The 25,717-nt window shown below is 48.3% G+C and overlaps 1 protein-coding gene across 1 annotated transcript in view; it reads right to left on the bottom strand.

Moving 5' to 3' along the window:
• Window positions 1–3,675: 3,675 nt before the first annotated feature.
• Window positions 3,676–25,717, bottom strand: part of LOC144142421 (UDP-galactose transporter senju-like) — a gene marked incomplete at its 5' end in the record, with an annotated part of 48,347 nt that continues 26,305 nt past the window's right edge. Inside the window, 4 exon segments of the mRNA XM_077673925.1 lie at window positions 3,676–6,748; window positions 8,681–8,857; window positions 11,088–11,227; window positions 12,227–12,273. Coding sequence (XP_077530051.1) covers window positions 6,218–6,748; window positions 8,681–8,857; window positions 11,088–11,227; window positions 12,227–12,273 — 895 coding nt within the window.

The following is a 25,717-nucleotide window of genomic DNA, read 5'->3' as shown; positions in this document are numbered from 1 at the left end:
ATGTTTCGGCCTTTAATCAAAAGATTTATGACGGCGATTGTGCGAGCCACCCATTAAAGCCAGTGACAGTAGTGCAAATATTCGCACAGTCGAAGCAAACAAATCATTCATTGACTTTTGCTGGGATTTGCACGACTCCCTCACCAGTCCTCGATAGTCCGCGAGCAATCTGAGGGCTGCATTCAATCTGGAGGCCCCATACGAATGTGGGAAAATCAAGCAGCAGATTGCAATCCAGGGCCGTCAGCAAATGGTCTGGGGCTGATATTGGAGGAAGCCGACTGTAAGGGATACAGGTGTGCCAGCGACGCGGAATCTGTCGAACGCGGAGGGAGCGGCAGGCCCGGGAAGTGGGAATTAATGACTTTATGGCAGCCAGCCTGTTAAGGGCAGGCGGCCTCTGGGTCAAGCCGCTCGCGTGAGGACTCATTGTCTCGGGCCGCAGCCACGTCGTCGGTCTGTTTTGGTCGGCGCGCAGGGTGCAGCTGCGAGGCAGCATTGGACGCCTGGCGGCTCAAATGGCATTCCGGGGGCTGGCGGCAGCTAGCTCTGGGCACGGCCGCTGGATGAGAGTCAGTGCGCCTTTCATCCAGCGGCCGTGCTCTGGGGTCCGCGGCGTTTTTCGTTTAGCGGGTTGTAAAACCATGGTCCGTCGCGCCACCGGAGACGGGGAGGTTGGAGCTGTCAACTGTGGTTAGACAGTGGCCGATTTATGGCGATAGCTTTCCCTTTGTTGCCCTTGCGCGCCCGGAGTGAGAGCTTGCGAGGAGGTTCGTGCGACGGCCCAAGGAGGATGCGGGGGAATCGCGACGCCTGCGGCGGTCGCCGCCGCGTCCCGTGTTCCCTACGCGTTGGTTCTGGCCGCGCGGTCCAATTAACGGGGCATCGTCTGCCAAAAGCGGGCAATCTTGGAGGCTCGCCGCCTTTTGTTAAGATGGGCGTTATGGGCTTCAGCTGGCTTGAGTGGCTCTCCGGTCTCGGACGAGATGCGTGGAAACAGGCGATGCAGACCAGCGTTCGTGGAAGCGTGTCCCTGGCGCTTGCACGTGTTTTCGCGGGTTTTTGAGTGTTTGTTGTATTTGTTTGGTTTATTTTTGATCTCTTCCTTGTTTTTCTGGTGGGAGAGAGTGACCAGCGTTTGAGGGTTACGGAGGGGCGTTGCCCACCGTGGTTTAGGCCCGGATTTACTAATCCATCCTATCAGGTGCCCAGGAGATACCGATTGGCCGGTGTATCGGGGGTGGGGCCTAAGTAACCCATTAAAACCACGAGACACGAGGTCTCGGGGTCGAATCCTCAGGGTTTAATGTGCTATGCACGGCCGGCGTATTGCCGGGCTAGCCAGGTCAGGCTAGGGAGGATCTCACCACTTGGGTAGTTTTAAGGTCAGGGTCCGTCGCTGACGGGGGTGCCGCGTGCACAAAGTTTTAGCTGACCTAGAACCCCATTTTATTTCTTACTTTGTTAACTCTATCTTCAGTCTGTCAATCTTCTGTATATGTCTTCGGTGTAAATATACAGTTTTGAAAAACCCTCCATCAACCATCGTCGTCGTGTCATCAGTGCCGTCACCATCAGGCACCAACGCAGATCATCATCATCATCTTCTTCAACAACATCAAGAAGAACAACGAACTACATCATTTACTCCCACCATCTGTGCTATGGCTTCTAGGCATTTCACTTGGTGACACCACTTCACACCTCTCTCTGGCTTTCTCAATCATGACTGGTGATGGTCTTCTTTACATTAGAAAAAAGGGAGAAGAACAGGACGAATAGCTCAGACTTTGTTGGTTACTTTTAAACAAGCAGACCGCATCATTTGTTGCCGGCCGAAAACAAGCTGAGCCGTAAAAGTTGAAATCTGTCAGCCAAAACGAAAAAACTCCCACCTCCCCTCGCGGGAACCCCTGTGTAGATGCGACGCGTAGGGGGTTCACGTTGCAGCGTTGGACGTTGCAGCGTCGGCGCCAGTGCGTCTGCCCGCAACACAATCTAACACAATCCACTTTAATCCAATCCAAATCCAAGCCAAGCCGATCCAATCGAATCCAATCCAATGCCCCTCGCGAGAGAGTGTTCGCTATCGGAGAGGAGAGGGGGTGAGCGGCGGAGAGCGCAGCTGGCGCGGCGAGGAGAATAGGGGAGGGGTGGACGCCGACAACGCCGGATGGATGCAGGGACAAGGCGAGTGAACGAGATGCGTTCGCATCTAAAAATTACTCTGCCTTCAGTTCTTAACTAAAAGCACCAGTTACAGTGTATGCTTGAACAAAGAAAAATGAATGGTAGCTGTTAGCACTAGTTATGAGTCAGGTGTATGGACAGTCACAGCTAAGCCTCAAATTTCACATCTCTTCACAACTACACTGTGTAAAAGTGAATATTTTTTTTTTCAAAAGTAAAACCGTAATGCATATAAGTCGAAATTTCTTTATTTTATCCACGTTGGGATAAACAAAACATTATGGCTTGATCGGTCAACTGGCAGCTATCGTAAGGGTAGCAGTCAGTTGCAACTGTACAGAACAAACGTCTCCTCTCAGGAAGGCAGCAGCAAGTGAAAATAACAAAACTAAAGCTTTGGTTTGTCAGCATTTTGGGTGGCTAGGCCAGACCCCAAGCAAGAAACAAATATAAAAGCGCCACAACTGTCACGTCAAAACCACACTGAGATTCCTTTTCAACCATACCTGGCCGTCGTTCAAGATTTATCACAGATAAGGTCATTTTTGCAATGTCCCGCTGGCTAAAATTTTCAAGTAATGCTTTGGTTAGTGACCTTTTGGACAGATGTTTCCATAAACACAGCATGCTAAAAAAATGCAAGGTAGTATTTTTGGCCTAATGCATACAAAAGAAGTTTCGTCATCAAGCGCATAAAGAAAGTATGGTTAGCCAACAGTGCAGTTTTTCGAGCTCTGCAGAATAGAACTAGACTTCTCAGCAATTCTTGTGTGTGTGTAAATGTGTGAGTGTGTACACACACACGCACGCACACACACATAATCTAGAGAGTAACGAATCTTTGAGGATGGTGGGGAAACACGAAATAAAGCTAACTTTGTGCAATGCAGCAGCCCCAGTGCTTTGCCAACGTTTCGGCAAGAAGACTTGCCTTCGTCAAAGCGAAGGCAACTCTTTTTGTAGAAGCGCTGGAAATACACTGAGGCCACTGCCTTGTCTATATATATATATATATATATATATATATATATATAAGGTTAGTAGAGACAGAGACAAACGAGAAAGACTTAGAAAATAAAAATAAGTTTACTGACGTTTCAGGGAGAGGACTCCCTTTCTTCAGAGTGAAGAAAGGGAGTCCTCTCCCTGAAACGTCAGTAAACTTATTTTTATTTTCTAAGTCTTTCTCGTTTGTCTCTGTCTCTACTAACCTTATTTTTTTCGCGCTCTGTGTGAGTTTTTATCTTTTCAGTCTATATATATATATATATATATATATATATATATATATATATATATACACATATACATATATATTTATACATACTTCACACATGTTGCACATTCGGTGGGAAGCCTCTAACCATAATACACACCATAGGAATGCGGGACCAGAAAACAAATTGGTAAAAAAATCGGACCTTAGCAAAACACGCCGCCAGAGGTTCGGGCAAAATTTAGTTGCGACCGCCATCAAGATATGAGCTTCTCTATAGACAAAAGTCTTCAATTGCCTTTCAGGGGGCATGAGGCTTACATAGCTCAACGGCATTGTAGTCGCAACCAAATTAAGCACAAACTCTGAAATACTAACCATAACACACAAACAACTTTCTAACTAAATCAAACTCGCAATGCTCAGCGAAACAATAGAGTGGTGTGACAGTACTCTGGAATTCATCGTACTAGCAAATATTACCACAGGCACAAAGCTACAGAATTCCTAGTTCGCAACCAACTCACCCAAACTACTGGTTTAGTGACAGTACTTCCAGATTACCATTTAACCACACCTCTATTTTCAGTATACAGGCCACAGTGCTGGCATTCCTGTGTTTAGGTTCGTACCTTCGCATTTACTTTTCATTTGTCCAATATCGTATGCTATTTGCACCAGCCAAACCACTTTTAAGGCACTGATTTCACAAACTAGATGCAGGGTGCAATATTATGGGAGTGCCAACAAAAACCCTGAAGCTTCGAGCCCCGACTTGTTGGACCAACAGCTACTACGTAATTCTGCAGATCCGTATGCGCTTGATCTCTAAAATTGTCACTACAGGCAACTCTGAGAAGCCCTAGTGACAAGTTGCTGGCATCGGTTAGAGCTCCTCTACAAATATCAATAGTAAGCATTGCTAATCAGTTCAGTTGTAACTACTTTGAAAATGGATCTACACGCAGTGCTGCCTTTAACAGTTGTTTACAGTCAGTCTCAGCCGTAGCATAGTAATATACCACAGTCGTGATGCAGCTTTGCAAACTTAATGGACATGGTGCTTTCGCTGTTGCCCAGATGCCTGAATATAGAATATTTCTTAAACAAGTGCGCTCTTAACCTGTTACAACATAATGTCCTGAAGGTAAAATCTACAGGGCTTGTATAATGAGAATGGCTGAAAAATGATTAAATATGCTGATACACTGCTAGTGCTTTCTCGTGAAGTAAATGGATTAGCTCCAGGCGTAAAGATGCAAAGGTAAGAAGATGTAAATAAACTCAAATTCAATTCACTTGCACATGTCACAATAAGCCATCATTATTGCACATATTAGATAGTATGTATATGCAAAAAGCAAACTTTATATTACAAGCAATCAGCGAGGATTCCAACTTATAAAACATCAACACTGGCCATATTCAAACTATCCTTGAATACAAGCAGCTTGCTATAAGGGAAGAAAATATTTCCGCCCTAAAACATATGGGTTTTTATATTGCACAGCTTATAAGCCCAGTCACGTTAAACTTTCATGGTCAAAAATATTGGCAATTTTATGCTTTGAACTGCTAGGGTTCCTTAACGGTAAAAGTTATGTGCAAATTGACATATGCGCTGCGTACTACTAAAGCAATCCTTTCCCACTTTGTGCAAAGGATTGAGGCAAGAAACTTTAATGCCCAATTAGTGTCAAATAAAATTTCACGATTCACCATTTATGGTCACTGTTGAATTTGTCTGGGAAGTTCCTTCCCAGATGTACCACTAACTGTACATGGCCATTATTACGTGGGCATATGAGAAGACGCAACGGGAATGGGTTCGCATAGATGGACGTTAACCTTAAAATAGCTCTCACAGAATGAATCACAAAAGCACAAGTCCACAAAACCGTAATTCACACACCTTTAGGACGCATTACTTTGGGTCACACTGTGCGCTGAACAATGATGATAATATGATCACACCATATGGATCTTTAGCAATGCGTCTACTTCAACATAAGGCTGGTTGGTAAGGCAAGTTTACATACATTTTTTTCTTTGGCTGTTCACGTTTGTGTTCACGAAATGTCGGTAGTGAACATCAAGCGTCGATTTTCCCTACACTCCCCTCAAAAGAAAATAATGCCGTGCTAAATAGGAACGTCCTCTAAACAGTAATTTTTTGCTAACCCATTGTGCGAGAACCGACATATCTACAGAGAGAACAAAAAAGGGAATGTGCTCGCTGGCTTGATCTTCAGGTCTGGGAGGTGCCTGGTATACGTATATTTACCAACTATGATACCCCGCTTCCAATACTCATCTAGAATGATTGGCATACACAGAAACGCTACAAACAGTGGCATAGAGACTTCGTGCTCTGAAAATTGCGAGCTTGTCAGCACAGAATTTGCTAAAAAACGTAATGCAAGCACCAAGTACAAATAAAATTTCAATGTGAAACCAAAAACTCATGTATACGGGGGACCGTACACTGCACTATACCGCATCAACTATTATTCACATCACAGTACAGTGCAGTCCCCAGAAGTGAAAGCAAGCTGTTTTATACCGCAAAGAATAAAAAGGGAATTAAAGACTAGGTTTCCAAAGTCCGCCGGCATATCACACTGCAGCTAGCCCAAGTGAAACCACTTGCATTTATCGGCAGTCAATAGCTGCAATCAACGATTCAGTTCTGAAAAAGGAATACTATCAACCGAAATCCCACAATCCTTCTGAAGGTTTGCAAGGAATCGCACACAAGTCGACCAATCACAGTACGTATAAATCTCCGTCCACCATCTAACCGGGCACTGTTTAGACATCGAGTACGGTAGACTTCGAACCGGTCGGAGTCTGTTGGTCGCTTCTCAAGAGGACAGCCTTGAGGTCTTCATCATCGTGTGGATGCCCAACTTCCTTAGGCTTGTTGACGACAGGCTGTTGCGAGTAGCAGTAGGTGGCGATGGAAACGATCGCGATTGCCACGACGGTGTACACGTCGACGGGGATTTTAAAGATGATCCAGCACAACACAGCCATCACGGAGAGATCCAGCGCGCCTGCAAACGTCTTGAGGATCGAGTTGAGACTCTTGAGAAAGACAGATGTCACGATGCCGCACGCGGCGCCGTTGACGATGACGGCAATGACTAGCGGGTTGAGGAGAGTCGAGATGGACGCCGTGGAGAACACGCTCCGTACCTCGCCGTGAATCACGAGCACTGCAGCATTGCACACGATGGAGTCGACGTACATGAATACATTGTGCACCATTATGTCGATGTCGACACCCGTGTCCTTGAGCAGGAACTCATTGTAAACGCCCGCGAAGCAGGAGCAGAACACCTGTGGAGCAGAGTACAGTGAAACCTTGTTAAACAAAATCGAATTTTTACAGCACAGACACACGAAGGAGGAAGACGAACGTTACTCCACAAGCGCTGAAATTCAATATCATAACATTACAATAACATTGTTCATAACGCAGTGAGTGGACAGCTTGGTATTCACTGCCGCGACTGCGGTTGTACCTCTCGGTTCGCGCGCACTAGGATTCTTGCTAGACACCCCAGTAAGACAGCCCGGAAGATAATGGAGGCAACCGAGATCGCCAGGCTGCAAGATCACTGCCAGGCTGCAAGATCACTGCCTCATCCATAGCCCTATCAGAAAAAGAATTGAAGTTTCTACAGGGACCCTGCACGCATCCATAATTATCTTTGCTAATGCTCATAGCTGACTCAGATTCGCCACGTGTTGTGACCGTTGGTTTTTCCCTATATAAGATGCTTTTTTCCTTGTAATAAAAGTTTCTGAAAGTCAGCGCATGTGATGTACCGTTCTTCTTCGTCCTTCGTGTGTCTGCGCTGTAAACATTTGACATGAACCAACAAGCCTGACTGGTCCTTAGTGTCTAAATGAAATCGCTTTATTTGGAATTCTTTACGGTCCCACTTGCAGTGCAGGTAGGGCTTATCATGACCACCGTTAAAAAAGTACTACTTACAACTAAGTTTCACTTTACCATAGCATGGACTTCATTATAACGAGGTTTCACTGTACAGTTGATAGCAGTGACCTGCACTACTGTTTCTCTGCTGTTGCTACACAATTAAACTAAGCATTTAAATGGGATGTCGCATTTTAACAGAACTAACAAACAACTCATGCTTCTTTCTGAATGCAAAGCAGTAATGCACTCGAAGCTGTTTTAGTTGGAAATCTTGAGATATCACGTACGGTGCACCAGAACATAAGGAAATCAAAATTTTCCCTTCAGTGAGGAGAACACGCATGTATGGCCCTAACATTGAGGATCGGCCAGGCTCGATAAGGGATAAGCACATTTCACTTAATCCGTTATGATCAGCTCAATGTATGTTATCCTAGACCTATCCATCGATTGAGGTCAATCCAATAATATTGATCAATATCAGTTTTTCCTTACACTGAAATCTTCATCAAGTCTGTGCAGTCATCCCTGTATTTCTTTTTTCCAAATATCGTGGACAGTAACCTGTTCAATTCAAATTGGAGTGGTCTTTAACAATACAGAGTATTGGAGTATTCCAGTTTTCCAGTATTGCAGTATTCCAAATGATAACTTGCTAACCATGATATCCATCCTCACTCAATTTGATTTGCAGTGGTCTTTTGGAATCCGAAGTATTCGAGTTGTACGAATGAAGGATGAATGATGAATGAATGAATGAATGAATGAATGAAAGAAAGAAAGAAAAACTTGTCGCACAATATCCATCCTCAAGCTTCCTCACATGACAATGAAGCTGTGCAGAAAAGCCAAACAGGCGAGCCAGATTAAACCTTTTTTTCTGATATTCGAGAGACATTGTTCCTGTAAGGCACCGAACAATAAGGGCATCAAAAGAATCAATGACGACTGTGATAGCCATCTGCTATACTGCCAGGTGCAGTCACCTTTCAACTAAAGCGACCCAGGACAGCAAGGCTGTGTTCAAACTTAAGACGAAGCAGACAACAAAAGTACGCGGTAACTTTTCTTCACAGCCTCTGAGTAGTTGTGGTCACATCATACTCTGACTCTTGCGATAGATTGCATTCACATCACTTGTTGCTGTCACTAAACAAAGCAGTAATTTATTGCAGAGATTATTTTCTTAAAGCCTTCTGCTTGAATTGCCGAGTGCTTTTGTGCACTTGTGTGCCATAGCAGCACTGTGGCTACCACATGCCAAACGTGGTGCGCAGTGCATTCCTTGTTCCAGCTTAGGGTCAGCAGCTGACCACCGCACTTGCCTGTATGAGGAGCAGCAGCATGTGGAAGCTGAAGAGGCTGCTCAGAAGGCCAGCAACTTTTCCGGCCCCGGTGGCCGCATACTTAGAGGGCAGGCCCAGGTGCTTGATGATGCAGCCTGCGGTCAGCAGCAGTAGCGAGAACCACTGCTTCCGCGTCAACTGCTTCTTGAACAGCACCTTCAGGGGCACACAGCATTTCGGGTGGTTCAGGCTCAGTTTAGGGCTGTAAGGTCACGGTGTAGCTCACTTGTTGCATTCAGGCTGCAACTTTTAACTGTGTCAGTAGGATTTCTGTGTGTACTCAACAAAGAAATCAGTCTGTCTGTTGTAGCATTCGATGTGTCACTCTTTCCCCACATAAAAAATGCTAGTCTAAAAAATGAAGGAAGCTCACACTAACGCGCAAGACTTGAAGGTGTCGGAGCTGTACGCAACCTTCACAACCATCACGCAGGTTTAAGTCTGCGATTGCAGACGATTCGCTTCTTCTTCACTGCCACAGTGACGTTCACTCCATCATTTTTGGAAGTGATGAGTCTTGAACATCACCTTACAGAGGTGTAGACTTTGACGTCTCTTTCTCATTTCAAACAAGTGTTGCCACAATTACGGTAAATGCTGGAGTCTTTTTCGTTTCGAGCAAGTGTTGACACGATTACAGCGAACGCTGGAGTTTTAGTTGGCCAATCTCCCTAAGTGGGTATGCTTGACTTAAATATGCGCCGGGGACACTTGGCAGTCGCCGCAAGGCACGCGCACGATCGCTAGGCATTTTCTTGGTTTCGGTAACTGCCAGGCTGTCACCGCAAGGCCCGCGCTGACATGTGTGCCCTCGGCAATTTCTTGGTATTTTTAACTGCGGACACGAAAAATTGCGATTTGCCAAACAACTTCGTTGTTAAAAAACTAGGGTGTTAATGCTTTCATCTGCGACCACCTGTGTTGCCCCTTAAAAGTGCATTCCCATCAATGCATGTGTGTAAAGGTGTGGAGCCAACTTTAAAGGGGCTCAGAGTACACTTCTTCATAGGTATGCATGGACTGTTATAGAGGTGTGTATGGAGGCCTTCATATGTTCATGCAGCATCTTGATAGTATTTAGATAATAATAAGACCCCAAAAAGTGTCTTCCAAGCACTGCATTCGTGTAAAACAAGTAAAGCCCACTTTACAAGGGATCAATGTACAGCAGAGCAGCCAACGCGTTTACCCAACAACGTCCACTTCAAAATGCACTTTAAAAGTCCAGATTTTTTTGTGGAGATGTTTAGAAACCTTATTTTTAAGTTGTGACTGTTTCTCTGGACATGAGCAAGCGGCCCCGGTGGCCGCAGTCACAAGGGTTCAGTTGTGACTGTTTCTCTGGACATGAGCACAGCCCACAACAAACGTGGAGACAAAGCACGCAAAGCTTTGTGGAGCATAAGCATCAACACAAACTTTGGACAAGCCGTTTTAAACCACGACTGTTCAATTAAAAGCTAAGGTGTCACCACCCGAACAGCAAACTGGCTGAGATCTTTGAATGCAAAATCGAACGGTGATGAAACTGAAGGAGCGTACACAAGAGCTACTTGTGACTGAAATTCCCTTCCAAAAAGACACATTCAAAACCAATCACATCTCAATCTGTCTGCATTCAAAGACCATGTCTTTGATAAAATTCTCAGCTAAATGAGCCAGTGAGACGTCTGATTGCCTCTGCTTCAGCAGCTGATAAACACACCAGATTCCAGCCACTCACATTCCATAATTAGGCACTAAAGATATGTCAACACATACTACCTACATCCTTTTTTTCACTTTGTATCACAACAGTGTTCATATGAGATCGCAATCAGGGGTTAAGCCTTTTTAAGTCGGACACAAGCATAATTTGGCGCTTTCAAGTTACCGAATGAAGCTAGCGTGCAGATAGTAGTATCAGGAGGCTGCACAACAAAGTTCCTCGCTTGTTCAACCATAGAGCCAACTCTCTCACCCAAAACAAAGGTGATGATTTGAGGTCTTGTGTCGTAAGGCTGGTAAGGGCAAACAGTGCCATGTTTGGTGAAATAAGATGTGAGGTTTAAAAAGTGTGTATGGAGGTTGGCGTATAGAGCCACGATTAAACAATAGTGAGTCTATACGCATCTAAACCCCTCCAGGCCGCGGACGAGGGCAGGATGGAGGGGCTTTATACGCACCTAGGGTGTAAAAGCCTTAGCTGCTACCACTGTTTTGCGAAAGGTCATGAAGACAAGTAGGGTAAGGGCTCTTACGGGTAATATGATATGTGTTTTAGAAAGTCTACATCTGCAAGGTAATTAATTTCTCGTAACTAAACTTGGGACAGTCTGATAGAAATATTGAAGGGTGTGCAATGTGTGTATACTATTTCATTAAAGTGGTATGTTCCCTCGATCACCTGAAAGGAGAGGCCCGTGATGACGACCCTAAACTGCAGGAGCAGGTTGTAGGTGGTCGGGTCGAAGGCGGCCAGGTTGATGAAGGCCAGGTTATTGTAGAAGCAGTACAGCAGGGCGGGAACGAAGTACAGGTACAGCACTAGGGTGAAAAGAGTTCCACGGGATAATTGTATTTGAGCGTTTCGACACGGGCGCAATCGCGAGATTATCTCTGGGTGATGATGAAAGTGTTGAATAAAGCTCATGCAGCATAACTGTCTTACAAGTGTACTGTTGAAATCAGAGACGCTACATGCTTGACCTGGCTTTCACAGTCTCTACAACCATCGCATCTTTTTTTTCATTACATGCAAATCTGAAAGAAAGATGAGGGGTGGAGGACAACAAAGCTGTGTATAAAACATGGAATGATGATAACATTACAAAGTGTTTGTGGACAGAAATTGCTTACCAGTAGGCAAACAAGATATTAATGCCACCCTCCTTGTAAACTTCCTCCAAAAATGAGCCAATGACAAATGGGCTTTATGCAAGGGTAATGCATTGGTTTGCCCTACTACCAATAACTAATATGACAAATTGGCTTTATGCAAGAGTAATGCGTTAGCATTGGTGTCCCCTGTTACGCTCTGCCGGTTCGCATAAAGTGATACGACAAACCCCAGTTAAAGGTTCCGAACAAAACTTTGTCCAAAGGCACTGCTGATTGGTGTCGTTTGCTTTTCTGTTTCAGCTGCATGTTTCTATACTGCAGCCTCTTAAACGTCTTTTGCCGATGATCTCATAGAGGATCACTTGTATTGTTCATAGAAGGCACGCCAACTATCAGAATGCGCAACACGTGGCTAGGTTTGACTGGGAACATAATGTATACTGACAGTCGACATAGAAACTATCCTGTGGACACCGACATAGGACATAACATCTACATAGCAGTGTCCTGTTTTTGCATTGTACACATTCACAGAATTTCCATAGTGATTCAATTCAGACAGCTGGACTATTCTCATCATCAGAATGACTTAGTTCCACACACCTAACACATTATTGTCAGTCCAAGTCCTCACTTACCCTAAATCTTGTATTCGTATATTGCAAGAGAAATAAAAAGGACAAATACACGTGCCCAATGCCTCACCTTTTCTGTTTTTGATGATTTCCGACCACAGGGAATGGGAAGAATGACTGCAAGAGAAGCAAGACAAAAAAATGAGACGAAGCAATCAACATTAATCAATTCCTCGAGTGAAATATATTGTTATAGAAACTGTGGAATAGAAACATGTGCTATAGAAACTTGGCTTAAGCATACTGATTTTACTACATGCACAGCAATGAGGATGACTTTCCCACATTTTCCTCGCCAAAGCGAACACACATGGTGCCACCATTGGTGCATACAAGGTGCATTACTTCTTGCAGTCCGTAAGTCTGCAGCACTTTTGCAGCACCGACAAGAGCATGAGGTAAAGGTGCAGCAAGACAAAAGCGGCGGCCAATTTGCAGAATGTAGTGCACAGAGCCTACGTAGACACAATTTTCAAGAAAGACGAGGTTGTTACAAAATGGGATCTGGTTGCAAAGAAGATGACACAGAAACAAAGAGGCCAGCAGCCATGGCATGATCCACAAGGCTCGTGACATGTTCTTCATCATCCGAATGACGTCACCACCTCGAAGGTTACAATAAACCGGTGCTCCTCCAACCGGTGCCTGCTTCCTGATCTTCAACAGACATGATAGAGGCATTTCGGAGCAGGGAGGCAGCACCAGTGATTTCCCTACACACCCCATAGGGGTGTGTAGACCCCCTAGTTTTTCTGGACACCCCCCTTGAATCTAATTTTTTTAGTGGCGACAAGTGGCTTTCTTTTATTTACCAAAAATTTGTGTCTGGTTTCTGAATTTCACTTATGTCAATTCTTGTGCTAAACGTCTGGGCACTTTGGTGAAGCCCCAATATAATGAGGAGTAAAAGACCAAAAATACCACAAGACAGAAACATCCACACCTACACCACTTCTGCATTTAAAATTGGGAATTTAGCGATGTGAAGGGCTACGGAAGGTAATTTAAATCCTGGCATTTTAATAGATTGCGAGCGTCAAAAGGCAATCGGTGCCATCTTTACAAGTGCTACATAATTCGTGTACTCCCTAAACACTGTCTAAAAAATTTATATCTCGTCATTGGCCCCCGAAATCACAAGTTCGAAAATGTCCTACATTTAAAATGGTCAGAGATTTAAAAACTGAATACGGACCTTTTTCGATAGTGACTGAATTTCTAAAAAAATTAAATAGAAAATTTAGAAATAGATAGAGATAGATAGAGACACGTACATTTATCCGCGCACATGTCTTCCGCTCATGCATTCGTGCGAGGGCGTGCCGTGCAGTCATGTGCAGCTCGGCTCACTGAGGGAGAGGACGTGCTTCTGCCTCAATGTGTATGGCCCAATAAACAGCACGAAACAATAATTCTAATTTTGGGATTCAAAGGTGGGTCCGGACGACACCAATTCGCTGCCGCAACTACGACATCAACAAGTACAATCACTCCATGGTGTGCCCACTAGGTGGAACGACACCAGGACGCAGTTCCGGCATCTGCATGGACATCTTCCAGACCACGATGATCCTTATATTAATGCGCCATTCCGAGCCAAGCTCGGAAAGATGGTGACCGCCCAATGGCTGCCACCTTCAAGCCTGTTTGGAGAAGCCACCGAGGAGCACCACAGGCGTGACGGATGGTTTAAAAAATCTTTCTTACGTACCTACTCGAATGGCGTAACGAGAAATGTCAAGCCGATGCTGGGGTAACTTTACACACATTTTTAAATCGCCAGCTTTCGTGCAGCACTGCTTTCTGAAGCACACATCCAAAATTGTAGACCTACATCAGCAACTTTTGATATCTCCTCCTTCGTTCGCTCCTTTGTGACACCAGCGCCGCCAGTGGTGGGAAAGAGAAGCACTGCAGGCGACAACTGGCCGGAGTAGCACGTCAGGAAAAAGTCATTTTGTATCTCTTGATTGTGTATGCGGAAGTGTATTCGGCGTATGATATGCGCGGTTAGCTACATGCCGTTTCGAGACGGTTACAAGTACCGATTGTTACTGCTGTTCGTACTGCGCGAACTACGCTTTGTTTAGATGTACAGCACTGCGTGGCAATGGAGTTGTCTCGTACGACACTGGCATATTGAAACAAGCGATGGTGGCTAACGGTCGAGCGAGCACCATGTTTCACGAAACGATGCTTTTCTCTATGAACAAAAACAAGCCAGGTTTCAATACGCTCACCAACAACAAACCGAAGGCAGAAAACGGCTTGCCAAGGTGTGGTGGCGCCGTCTATATTGACCAACAGTAAGCAAGTCTCCGCTCCACACCAAGTCTAGCTGAAAAAGCTGTTCTTATGATGTCATTTCAAACGTCGTTGAAACACGTTTTGGCACGAGAATAAAAATTTTAGCTTAAATTGATTAATTTCTCAGTGAATAATGCATCGTTTTCTTCCGGACAAGCGCTGGGGGCACTATATAACACGAACTCTTTCGAATAAAACAAACTTGTATTTTGTATACATGGCCCCTTTAATGCTTTCCTGCCGACGTCACCAAGATGAGTAGGATTCTGTGCTAGACTTGCAGTGCATGTCGTAAATTCGGTTAGCCTCACTCTGGATTTACTACACAGGGTGTCACTAGAATTATGGCACATCTTTTTTTTTATTTTCCTGAGAAATCTCTTGTTCAATCGCACTCAAACTTTAAACGTATGTGGCTTTTTGTGGTCTAGTTTGTTCAAAAGCAGGAATGGCAACGACGCCTACTTAAGAAAATAAATTAATACGACGTTTCTAAGTCGCACGGATGGCTCCCTACGAAAGATAACGCGTTGCGAACAATTGTTAGTGTACGCACACACTAGCGGCGCCACGCCGCTTTCCTACGTCGGCAGACGCGGTAGCCTGTTTTCGCCCAGAACGGCGAGTTTTGAAGTGCAATGGATCTCATAGCATCCTCGATTAACCGCACCGGTGCACGCCGGGGCACACCGGTGCGCCTTTTCATCCTCGACAAACCGCACCGGTGTGCACCGTCCGTCCTCGATAAACCGGGGCGCACCGTCGCGGGGCAATTTTCGGTTGCACCGCCGCGCACCAAGAGAGTCGACCGTGCGCCGGGGCGCAATCCCGAGATGCATCGCGGACGACGCCGGCGAAGGGACTTCCTCCGCTGTCTGCTGCAGCGACGGCTCATCGCCGCACTCGTGTCAAGGCGGAAGGAGCTGTGTATTGTTGCTGACAAGGATGGCGTGCTTGTGAATTCATCGGGCAGCGATGCGACAGGCTCCTAACGGGCAGTAACAACGGCTAGAGATTGTAAATGAGGACGCGAACTTCGTGTACTTCAAGGACGGCTGCACGCATTGCCAGACAGTTGGGGATTGACATTCGTTTCGTTCGATCGAATTATCATGAACTGTCACCGGAGTGCCTAGGCGATGAAGACCTACTTGTTTTGCTGTAACGGGAGGGCGGAACAAAACAGGCACTCGCATTATGGCTCAAACGAAGATGAGAATCAGCTTGTATGTAGCTGTTTAGTGGAAGCGGTGGCGGTACGTTGTTCCGCATGTGTGACGGATTTAAGTTGTGCGTACATATAATCATTGGCCTTCAATAAATACCACTTTCTAATAGCGCTGTGTCTCATTACAGTGCTGTATTGCTACTTGTGACCGTTTTTATGAGTTGATTTCTTAGATAAGAGATGGCGCCTGGGTAGAACCGCCCCGTTTGTCCTCGATCAACGCTCCGTGCCAGTACGCACCGTCGTGGGGCACTGAGCACCGTGCCGGTTTTGGGGGCAACACCGGTGCGTGTTTATCGAGGACGCTATTAGTACCGTTTCTGCCAGGGATGACGCGCTGGTGACGTGCGCGCCAGCCTCTTTCCGCTTCCCCGCCGCCCCCTCGGCGAGAATGCATTTCGCCTGAAAGCTGAGCTCTCGCTCGAGAGCGCACCCGTAGAACGGGAAGGCGGCGCGGCAAGTTCGACGCCAGTGTGCGCGTGCATGTCTTCCGCTCATGCATTCGTGCGAGGGCGTGCCAGGCAGTCATGTGCAGCTTGGCTCAGTGAGGGAGAGGACGTGCTTCTGCCTCAATGTGCATGGCAATAAACAGCACGAAACAATAATTCTAATTTTGGGATTCAAAGGTGGGTCCGGACGACACCAATTCGCTGCCGCAACTACGACATCAACAAGTACAATCACTCCATGGTGTGCCCACTAGGTGGAACGACACCAGGACGCAGTTGCGGCATCTGCATGGACATCTTCCAGACCACGATGATCTTTATATTAATGCGCCATCCCTAGCCAAGCTCGGAAAGATGGTGACGGCCTAATGGCTGCCACCTTCAAGCCTGTTTGGAGAAGCCACCGAGGAGCACCAGAGGCGTGAAGGACGGTTTAAAAAATCTTTCTTACGTGCCTACTCGAACTGCGTAACGAGAAATGTCAAGCCGATGCTGGCGAGACTTTACACACATTTTTAAATCGCCAGCTTTCGTGCAGCACTGCTTTCTGAGGCACACATCCAAAATTGTAGTCCTACATCAGGAACTTTCGATATCACCTCCTTCGTTCGCTCCTTTTAGAGTTCCTGTATATAGCTCCCGCAGGGAGATATAGCTCCCTGCGGGAGCTATATACAGGAACCCTAGCTCCTTTGTGACACCAGCGCCGCCAGTGGTGGGAAAGAGAAGCACTGCAGCGACAACTGGCCGCAGTAGCAGGTCATGAAAAAGTCATTTTGTATCTCTTAATTGTATGCGGAAGTGTATTCGGCGTATGATATGCGCGGTTAGCTGAGTGCCGTTTCGAGATGGCTACAAGCCCGGCACCTCGGGTACGATGCCAAACTTCAATTAAACTGGTTGATACGCCGCGCCCCACGTCTCAACCGACCTAAAATATTCCAAGCAACTTTTATTCGCGAGAAGAATGCGTGGAATTGAGTTAAAGAACATTTTGCAATGAAAAAAAAATTACGGGTCTTTAATAGACCTTTCCAGAAACTGCAGCGCCGCTCCTTCCCCTGGCGGGCGCGCGCAAGGCGTCATGGGAACTGCGTGCGCGCGCGGGGTGAGCGCCGACGGGGTGGTCGCGCCGCGCGCCGCGTTCGCGGCGTCCGTCAAAGGACCAAGTTTAAGTAACGCGAGAGGATGGGCTTGCAAAGTTATGTTGCGCATCAATTAAATCATCTTTAAACCATAGAACCCAAAATAAGACATAAACTCCGCATCCTTCTGAAGCTGCCTGCACCGCATGAGAACCTTTTGTCGTCTGCTAGCAACGTCGTCTGCTAGCTGCTGGCAGTTGCAAGCGTCTTCGTGCTTCTTGCTGCCCGCGGGAAAATAGAAATTCCTCAACACGAGGAAATAAAAAACAAATGTGCACTTGAGCTCCCAAAGAAAAATACAAATAACCAGCTCTTGCCTCCGGCAGCCCGCGGGGAGTTGTGTGGGAAAACGACGAAGCTCATATCGTGTGCACACGTTATTCGTGATGCATTTCCGCGTGTGTAAAGCTACACTCGTTTACGACCTGCCTTAGCGTTTGTAGTTCACGCGATACTGACGATATGGCGCCAAGGAAGCTGCAGGAGGCGGAAAAACGTGCTGCATGATCGGATGGGACAACAATACGCTACGAGACCGGCATGTTTCATTGCACAAGTTTCCGAAGGACAAGAAACTTAAAAAGGAATAAGTTCGCCAGATAAATCGCCAGGGTAGTGATGGCCGATTCGCTTTGTGGGAGCCGTCCGAACATCACAGGATATGTGGAGCCCATTTCAATGCGAGCAGACGCAAATGTTACATGAACCGTATGCGACCATTTTTCCACACCGGGTCTTCTCCGAGGGGTGTACTCCGGTAAAGACAGGTGCGCCCAGCATTATAACGTAAATTCCAGGCATCCGCTTCCAGGCATCCAAGATGAACTAGTGATATGCAGCACTGTCGAGATACCCCTGTCAGCTCAGAGTAATCAACGCCCGTTTTGTAATGATTTTTAGCACAAACGGCGTAACAGAGCATAAAGCAATATTTTCACTCCAGCAGGCAACGATGCGGTTTCTCCAACGACAGCGACTGCCTGCAGCCCGTTTCCTGCGGCATTGGAGTAACGGGGTTTCTGCTGTAGTGAGTTCAGCATTTCGACTATTTCTTTTCGGTCGCTCATTGTGGAATTATTATTTCCCACCTTTAAGTGGTGTACTTCCTGTGAGAAAACAAAGGAGACAGCTCGTCATAGCTGGCCCAGGATTCTTGATCGAAGATGAGCTCCGTGAACTTGGCGTTAAATTGAACAGATCCCCCATGTTAAATGGTCGACGTCAACTGACAGTAACGGAGGAAACACGCACACGGCAAATCGCCAACCTTGGGAGACACGTTGAGCGAGTTATTCGAGAAGTGAAGAACTTGAGAATACCGTGGTATGTTTTCCCAAATGCGATGGCTGACAAGCCAAACCGGATACGGAAAATTTGTTGCTACCTGAGCAACTTCACACATGAACCACTTCTCAATTGATAATTAAGCAAAATGTCAACTATGCGTGTTTTGCATTAGCGCCCTCTGAACAGTTTTACCTTTTAGACGGTATTGGTTAGTTTTTCTAACGGAGTAATTAAAAGTGTACGTGTCTTTTTTTTCGACTGAAATAAACATTTCTATTTTCATATTTACACACAGCCGAAAACATCAAAAGAGCTTAGGATTGCACTATAAGACTCGCCACCTCTTGGGCACCAGTACTTGAAACAAATGCAGACATAGTGTAGCATGAATGGACGGTATACACACTGCAACTCCCCAAAATGCAGCAGTTTGTTGAAGAAATGCGGGCGGTGGTAAGAATGCTGAAGTTTAAAAAAGAAGCCAATGAAGAAAACAGCTGTCCAGGACTTGATTGATTGATTGTGGGGTTTAACGCGCCGATGCAACGCAGGCGATGAGGCGCGCCGTAATGGAGGGCTCCGGATTAATTTTGACCACCTGGGGATCTTTAACGTGCGCCGAAATCTTGTACACATGGGTGTTTTTGCTTTTCGCCTCCATCAGAAAAGCGGCCGCTGCGGCCGGGAATCAAACCCGCGACCTCGTGCTCAGCAGCGCAAAGCCTTAGCCACTGAGCCACCGCGGCGGGTCAGCTGTCCAGGACAGCAGATGTTCTGCATGCATCACACAATGTTAAACGCCGAAGCTGCACCGTCAACAAATGCTCCCTCCACAGGCGCTGTCGCGTACGGCATGGTTTGGCACGGTAGAGCTACATGAAGAGCGGCCCGGGCGGCAGCGGCGGCGGCTGCTGCGGCGCTCACAGTTCCCAGGCTGCTTTGCGGCCGCCGTTTGGGGGCGCGCGCAACTTTCCGGAAAGGTCTATTTCAATAGCTGGGGCTCGAATCTGAGCCGTTTACTCCAAAACCCACCGTTACAGACCCTGGAATACACACGCAGAGCAGCGGACTCTTAGTAAAAACGAAGTAGCAGGAGGAGCGTTCCACCCAAGCAGTAGACTGCGCTGGGGGCGTGCAGGAAACGCCTCGGTTGCACCCACAAATTTAGCCCTCCTCAGTAACTGCGGTGGTCACTGCTCCAGGATTTTTGACCGAACCCTGGGGCCACTTCGGGAGGGCTTCTGCTTTTCCAATAAACGTGCGTTAATTTATTCGCTCATTTATTTGTTTAGCGATGGCAAGATCTCAGCTTTGAGTTTATCTTTACTTGTACTGGTTCACTGAAAATGCCCTCTATTACGTACACGCACCGTTTTGCGCTGCGGTGCATCTGCATATGGTGTGCGTCCACTTGTACAAGGAAGGCTTCTTCTAGGTGCTTTGGGGTTTGTGAACAGTCTGCTTTGTACGCTTCGCGCGTGCGTCGCTCGTGGTGAGGCGCAAAGCCGTTCGCTTCTTCACGGTGCGCCGACACCGTCCAAGCGTACGCCAACAGATACCGTATATTTCTTTCCAGACCTTGCACGAATTCTTCCGTTCCATAACACTGCGGTAGCCTAGATGTGCCGAACCACACGATAAGCTGAGAATAAACGACGGCCTCCTTCCCGTCATATCTTAGCTGCCTTTTCCTGCGTTCGCAACCAATCTTCGGTGCGTGGCAGAGAATATAAAATCCACTTTCCCTGTTCCTTTTTGGTGTAGTTGATATTTAGGACAGCGAGCCTTTACTCTACCGGGCTCGATGGTGTTTCCGTCACAATATTCCGTTTTTCTCAGACACTAGATCTATAGGGCTGAGAACTTTCGGCAGCACCCAATGCATTTTGGAGTCCGTGGTATCTTCTTGACCAACAGCTTAAACGAATTGGGTGTTGGGCGGTTGTATTGTTGTGTGTAGCGCATCGGCCTCTCACGCATATCTACTGGGTTCGAATCGCAGTACCTTTACCTGCTGTTCTTTTATTTCCGCGAATTTTCTTTGAAAAAAAAAAACGCTCCATGCCATTTACACGCGTTCATTTCGTAAATAGGGGTGCTTTAGTTGGTATATTTTAACCCGGCTTAGGGACGTAGAGGAGCCTATCACCATGTTTAATAAAAATTATGTACCAGACTGGGAATGCCGGGCCTGCGCTGACTTGGAAACAAAATGTCGTGTTTTCGTCGGTATCACAGTGCTTTCCTACCGACATCACACAGAGTTGTAGGATTTTGTGCTAGACTTGCAGCGCATGTCGGAAATTCGGTACAGCTTAACTTTACCTTTAGTACGCATGGTGGCACCGGAATTATTGCGCATACTTGTAATAAATTTACACAAAAAAATGCACATTCATGCCCACTCAAAACTTACACAAAGGTGTCATTTTGTGGTCTATGTTGTTCAACACCAAGAACGGCAACGGCACATGAAAACGACTTTCCCCGGTGGGGGAGCCCGTACCGCCGACCATACTGGACCGGATGACCACCCTGGAACAGTGGTGCCGCCTGGGGTGTCCGAAACAAAACACGCCATCTAGGGCGTGGCCTCCGCGATCGGCTGTCGGCGGCGCGCCGTTGCGCCGTCAGTAGCCAATCGCAGGGCCACGTGTAGGCTCTGCGAGACATCCTGAGGTTCGTCGTACACAACCTAGGTGGCGCCACCGTTCCAAGTCGGGCATGCGGCCTAAGGTGGCCGCCATCGTTCCCGTAGGTAAGGCCGTAGGCACAATTCATTTTTACTCGTTTTCTGAAAAAAACATGTAAGTGCCGTTGCCACGTCTGGTGTTGAACAAAACAGACCGAGATATCCGGCCTTTGTGTCAAGTTTTAGCGAGAAGAGATCTCGGGGAATTTTTTTACAGACAGTAATTTTTGGTCGCAACATCCTCTAGGTACGGGTAAGCAGACGACTGGAGCAGTAGCGGGATTCTCCCTGCTTCTGTCCAGAACAAACAGGCGGGGAACTGTTATGTTCGGGCTCCTCATGTAATTAAGGAAAGCCGCCGGTGGCTCATGTTCGGCGTCGCGTACGCTGGTTGCGGCTATTCAGTGTCCCTTTCATGTAGCCGCACGGACGCCAAGTTCGGAGCCGCGGAGAGCTGTTGTGCCCGTCCTTTTGTGTGTCAAAGGATGGGGGCGATTAGCCTGAGTACCTCTGTCGCGTCGAGGGTGGCAGGGTCATTCGGCATAACAAGCTGACGGGCGACCAGATGATCGTATCTCTTAGTGTTGAAAGCGCGCGCGGTGTAAGTTTGGAAAATCTTCGACTCCGGCGGCGGGCGCTCTTCGTCGACGGGTCGTTCGCCTCGACGATGGTCGCCTCGGCTGGCAGCGTCTCTCCCCGTGGTCTGTTCAGGTGGCCGGCGGCGCCCCTTTAGTCTGGGAGGGAATTAGCAACCCTCATTGTCACGCCGCGCGCGCGGACGCCCGACGTCGTGGGAGGCGCCGCTCGGAGGGAGGTCAGCCGCGCGAGGACCGCTCCGGGCCCTCGGCTTGGCTGTTGTTTGTGCAGATGCCGCCCGCTGAACGTAATGGATGGTTCACTTTAGGCCGCAGATGGCCTGCATTTTCTGGCCGGGTGCAACAGCGTGCGTAGGAAACGCACTATGAGTGTGTAAGAGAGAGTGTTAGGTCACGTGACCGCAGGTGGGGACATGTGTGTGATTGGCTGGTCCCTGTGGCCAATCAATGGTTTCTATTAATTGTGTGAAAGGTTTTTCTCTCTTTCTTGTACGCCCCCTTTTGGGAGGCGGGGTTTTTGTTATCAAAACCGGAGTGTTGGGTTTTCTCGGGGGTCGGTCGAGAGGGGATCTAGTTTTAGTATAGATCTCGGCCGAACAGGCTGCTGCTGTCAGAGTGACAATGTAACCGTCACTCTGACCTGATGTAAAGTTGGAGTTTTGTAAATAATGTAAATAAACCTAATATCTAGCAAGGAAGGCAGTCCTCATCCCTCACCCGCTCCAAGCATCGGTCGTCGGTCATCGGAGCGAGTCGAGATCGTCCTCTCGGCTCGCGCATCAAAAGAACATCACTATTTCGTCTCCATCAGTTCGCCAAGAAGATGGAGAGGCGAAATTTAACTGGCGCAGTCGACAGGATGACCACGACCATCGGCTGGAGCTGGTGGGGCATTGCGGAGAGACTCCTTCAACGCAAGGTTCGGCTCCGACCAACGACGAGCCAGACTCCATGCATCGACGGGGCGACACCTCAGCGGGAGGCCTCGTGAGTTCCGGCTCAGTGCGGCAGCAGCCGCGATTCAACGGCAACGGGGCGACACCTCAGTGGGAGGCCTCGTGGGCTTCGGCCCAGGGCGGCGTAAGCCGCGGTTCAACGGGGCGACACCTCAGCAGGAGGCCTCGTGGGCTTCGGCCCAGGGCGGCGTAAGCCGCGGTTCAACGGGGCGACACCTCAGCGGGAGGCCTCGGGGGCTTCGGCCCAGGGCGGCGTAAGCCGCGGTTCAACGGGGCGACACCTCAGCGGGAGGCCTCGGGGGCTTCGGCCCAGGGCGGCGTAAGCCGTGGTTCAACGGGGCGACACCTCAGCGGGAGGCCTCGCGGGCTCTGGCCCAGGGCGGCGTAAGCCGCGGTTGAACGGGGCGACACCGCATCGGGAGGCCTCGTGGGCTCTGGCCCAGGGAGCACGGCCCCGTCCCAGCGGCGAGAGCGGCGCATCGGGTCCACGAGCTGCTGCACCAGCGACACTGCGACCCGACCGAACCCGGAGCGAGCACAGGTGGGCCCTGATTTGTTTTCTCCGGGTTCACCATGGCCACTATGCTAACGGGATGCCGCGGCACCGACCGAAAGGTTAGTGTCATTGTGCTCGAGATTGAGGAGTTGAGAGCGGAGTTAGCTCTCAAAAATGCCCAGCACGCTTTAGCAAAAGCAAGGCTAGCGGGTAGCCGGGGCGCGGGTAGCCCGTCCGCATGGACAGCTGAAGAGCTTAGCGCTCAATTAGCCCAAGGGCGAGCGGAGATCGCGTATGAAAAAGCGAAGCTTCGCAAGATTGGTGGCCTCGAAGAGGACGCCAACGTTTTCACGGTGTTTGTTCCCTCGTGGGCGCTTCGAGCGCCACGGGATGAGGAGAGTGGGAATGTAGTGGAGGTGGCTGAAGCCACTCCAGTTGTTAAGCAACCCCATAGCGTTTCCACTGCTGCAGATGAGATCATCGAATCTCGTAAGACAGATGTCTCAGCTGCAGCAATTCCGTCTGTTGCGGCGGGCAGTGTTGCCGTGGCCACGCAGGAAAATGTCGAGAGTAGCACCGCCCCATGCGCCGACATAGATTCCGCGGCCGACCGCGAGGAGCCCCGCGTGGATGAGCTAACGCAGAGATTGAGCGAAGCTGCAGAAAGCATTCTCATCTCGGAGGAGGCAGAGGAAGCGCAGGGGTCGGGCAAGGGCAGCGGATCGGCGCGCCTAATTGTGGAGCTTCCGTGCGCGAAGCATGAATGCGCTGGGGGTCCGCGGCGTCTTGAGCGTAGGTCGATTCCGACACGCCCGAGAACGCAGAAGGCGGCGGCAGGTGTGGCGGCGCAGGTGCGACATCGTCGTACGCGCTACCGCCGAGTAGGGTGTTCCTTCTCTCCCGGGAGCAGAGGACACCGCGAGCCAAACCAGGGTTCGTGTAGAATCAGCTGGTGGCGCACAAAACGGAATCAGCTTCCGTGCGACGGTCGGTGTGTGCCACCGTGGAAAGGGGCGTTTGCGCTGAATAGTGTAAAGTGCTAGATAGAACAGTTCAGTGTTGTTTGCCGCAAACTTAGTTGTTAGCGTTTTGCGTTTTTTTTGTTGTTCTTTTTTTTTAGATGTGTAGGGTTCGCCCAGATGAGGATTATTGTTAGTTTTACCTCTACTGTCGTTCTCCCCCTTGTAGTTAGTTTTCTTTTTGTGTGTGCGTGTATTGGTTGCGTTCAGCTGTCGTAAGGCGTGTAATTTGCGAGTAGCGTAGTTTGGCGGTTTTAACGCTGTCTTCTTGTGAAGCAGAGCCGCGGTTACAGCACGGTAGGGAGTGTACCTTCGGGTACAATGGCGAGTGCCTTTCTTTATTTGCGCTCGTTGGCATGTGGTCATGGTGGGCCATGGAATGTGCAAGTAGGGCCCACTTGTGGCGCTTGTGTGCGAACTAGTGTTTGAAGTACTGAAAAATGAACTTTCAGTACATCGAATGTGGACAGCAGGTGAACCGCAACAGGGACGAACAATCTGTGTCGCATCCCGAAAGAACCGGCGTCCGCGAGTGCGTGAAGAGAACTTTCTTTTAACGTTTTGTTATTGGTACAGGAGTAGCCTCGTTTGGTACGTTTGGGTTTGTTCGGGTGGTTTTTTTTTTCTTTCCTTAGATTGAAAGAATGTTCCTGCATGCGCTTAACGTCTAAGAATGGATGGTGTCATTCATTCAGTTGTCAAGTTTGAACATGTATACCCTTCGTGGGGTTTGTTGTCTTTAGTGGTAGAGGGTGCCGCGAGTTTGTTCTAACGGGCCTTGTAGCTGAGCGCTTTCGTTTATTGTTTGATGTTGCGCAAGCCATGGCTAGGCCAAGGCACTGAGTATGCCGTGTTGTATCCGTTTTTGGTGCAGTTGGCCGGCGCTTGGTGCTGGTTGGGTTGGTGCGTACCGGGTTAATTTTGTATTGTTGTACTGTATTGTACTTTGTATTGTACTCGCGTAACGGCTTGAGTGTTTTTTTTTAGTTCTGGCTATGCAGTAAGACATAACGTGCAGTGAGAGTTAATGTTGTACGTACAGCTAGTGTACGGACAACATTCTTAGTGCGGAGGTGTTATGTTCGGGCTCCTCATGTAATTAAGGAAAGCCGCCGGTGGCTCATGTTCGGCGTCGCGTACGCTGGTTGCGGCTATTCAGTGTCCCTTTCATGTAGCCGCACGGACGCCAAGTTCGGAGCCGCGGAGAGCTGTTGTGCCCGTCCTTTTGTGTGTCAAAGGATGGGGGCGATTAGCCTGAGTACCTCTGTCGCGTCGAGGGTGGCAGGGTCATTCGGCATAACAAGCTGACGGGCGACCAGATGATCGTATCTCTTAGTGTTGAAAGCGCGCGCGGTGTAAGTTTGGAAAATCTTCGACTCCGGCGGC

The sequence above is a fragment of the Haemaphysalis longicornis genome, unplaced genomic scaffold, assembly GCF_048455015.1.
Source record: "Haemaphysalis longicornis isolate Haplotype H1 unplaced genomic scaffold, Haemaphysalis longicornis Haplotype H1 scaffold_6, whole genome shotgun sequence".
Lineage (NCBI taxonomy): Eukaryota > Metazoa > Arthropoda > Arachnida > Ixodida > Ixodidae > Haemaphysalis > Haemaphysalis longicornis.
Note: the sequence above shows the minus strand (reverse complement) of the source record. Positions and strands in the feature narration are given on the sequence as shown.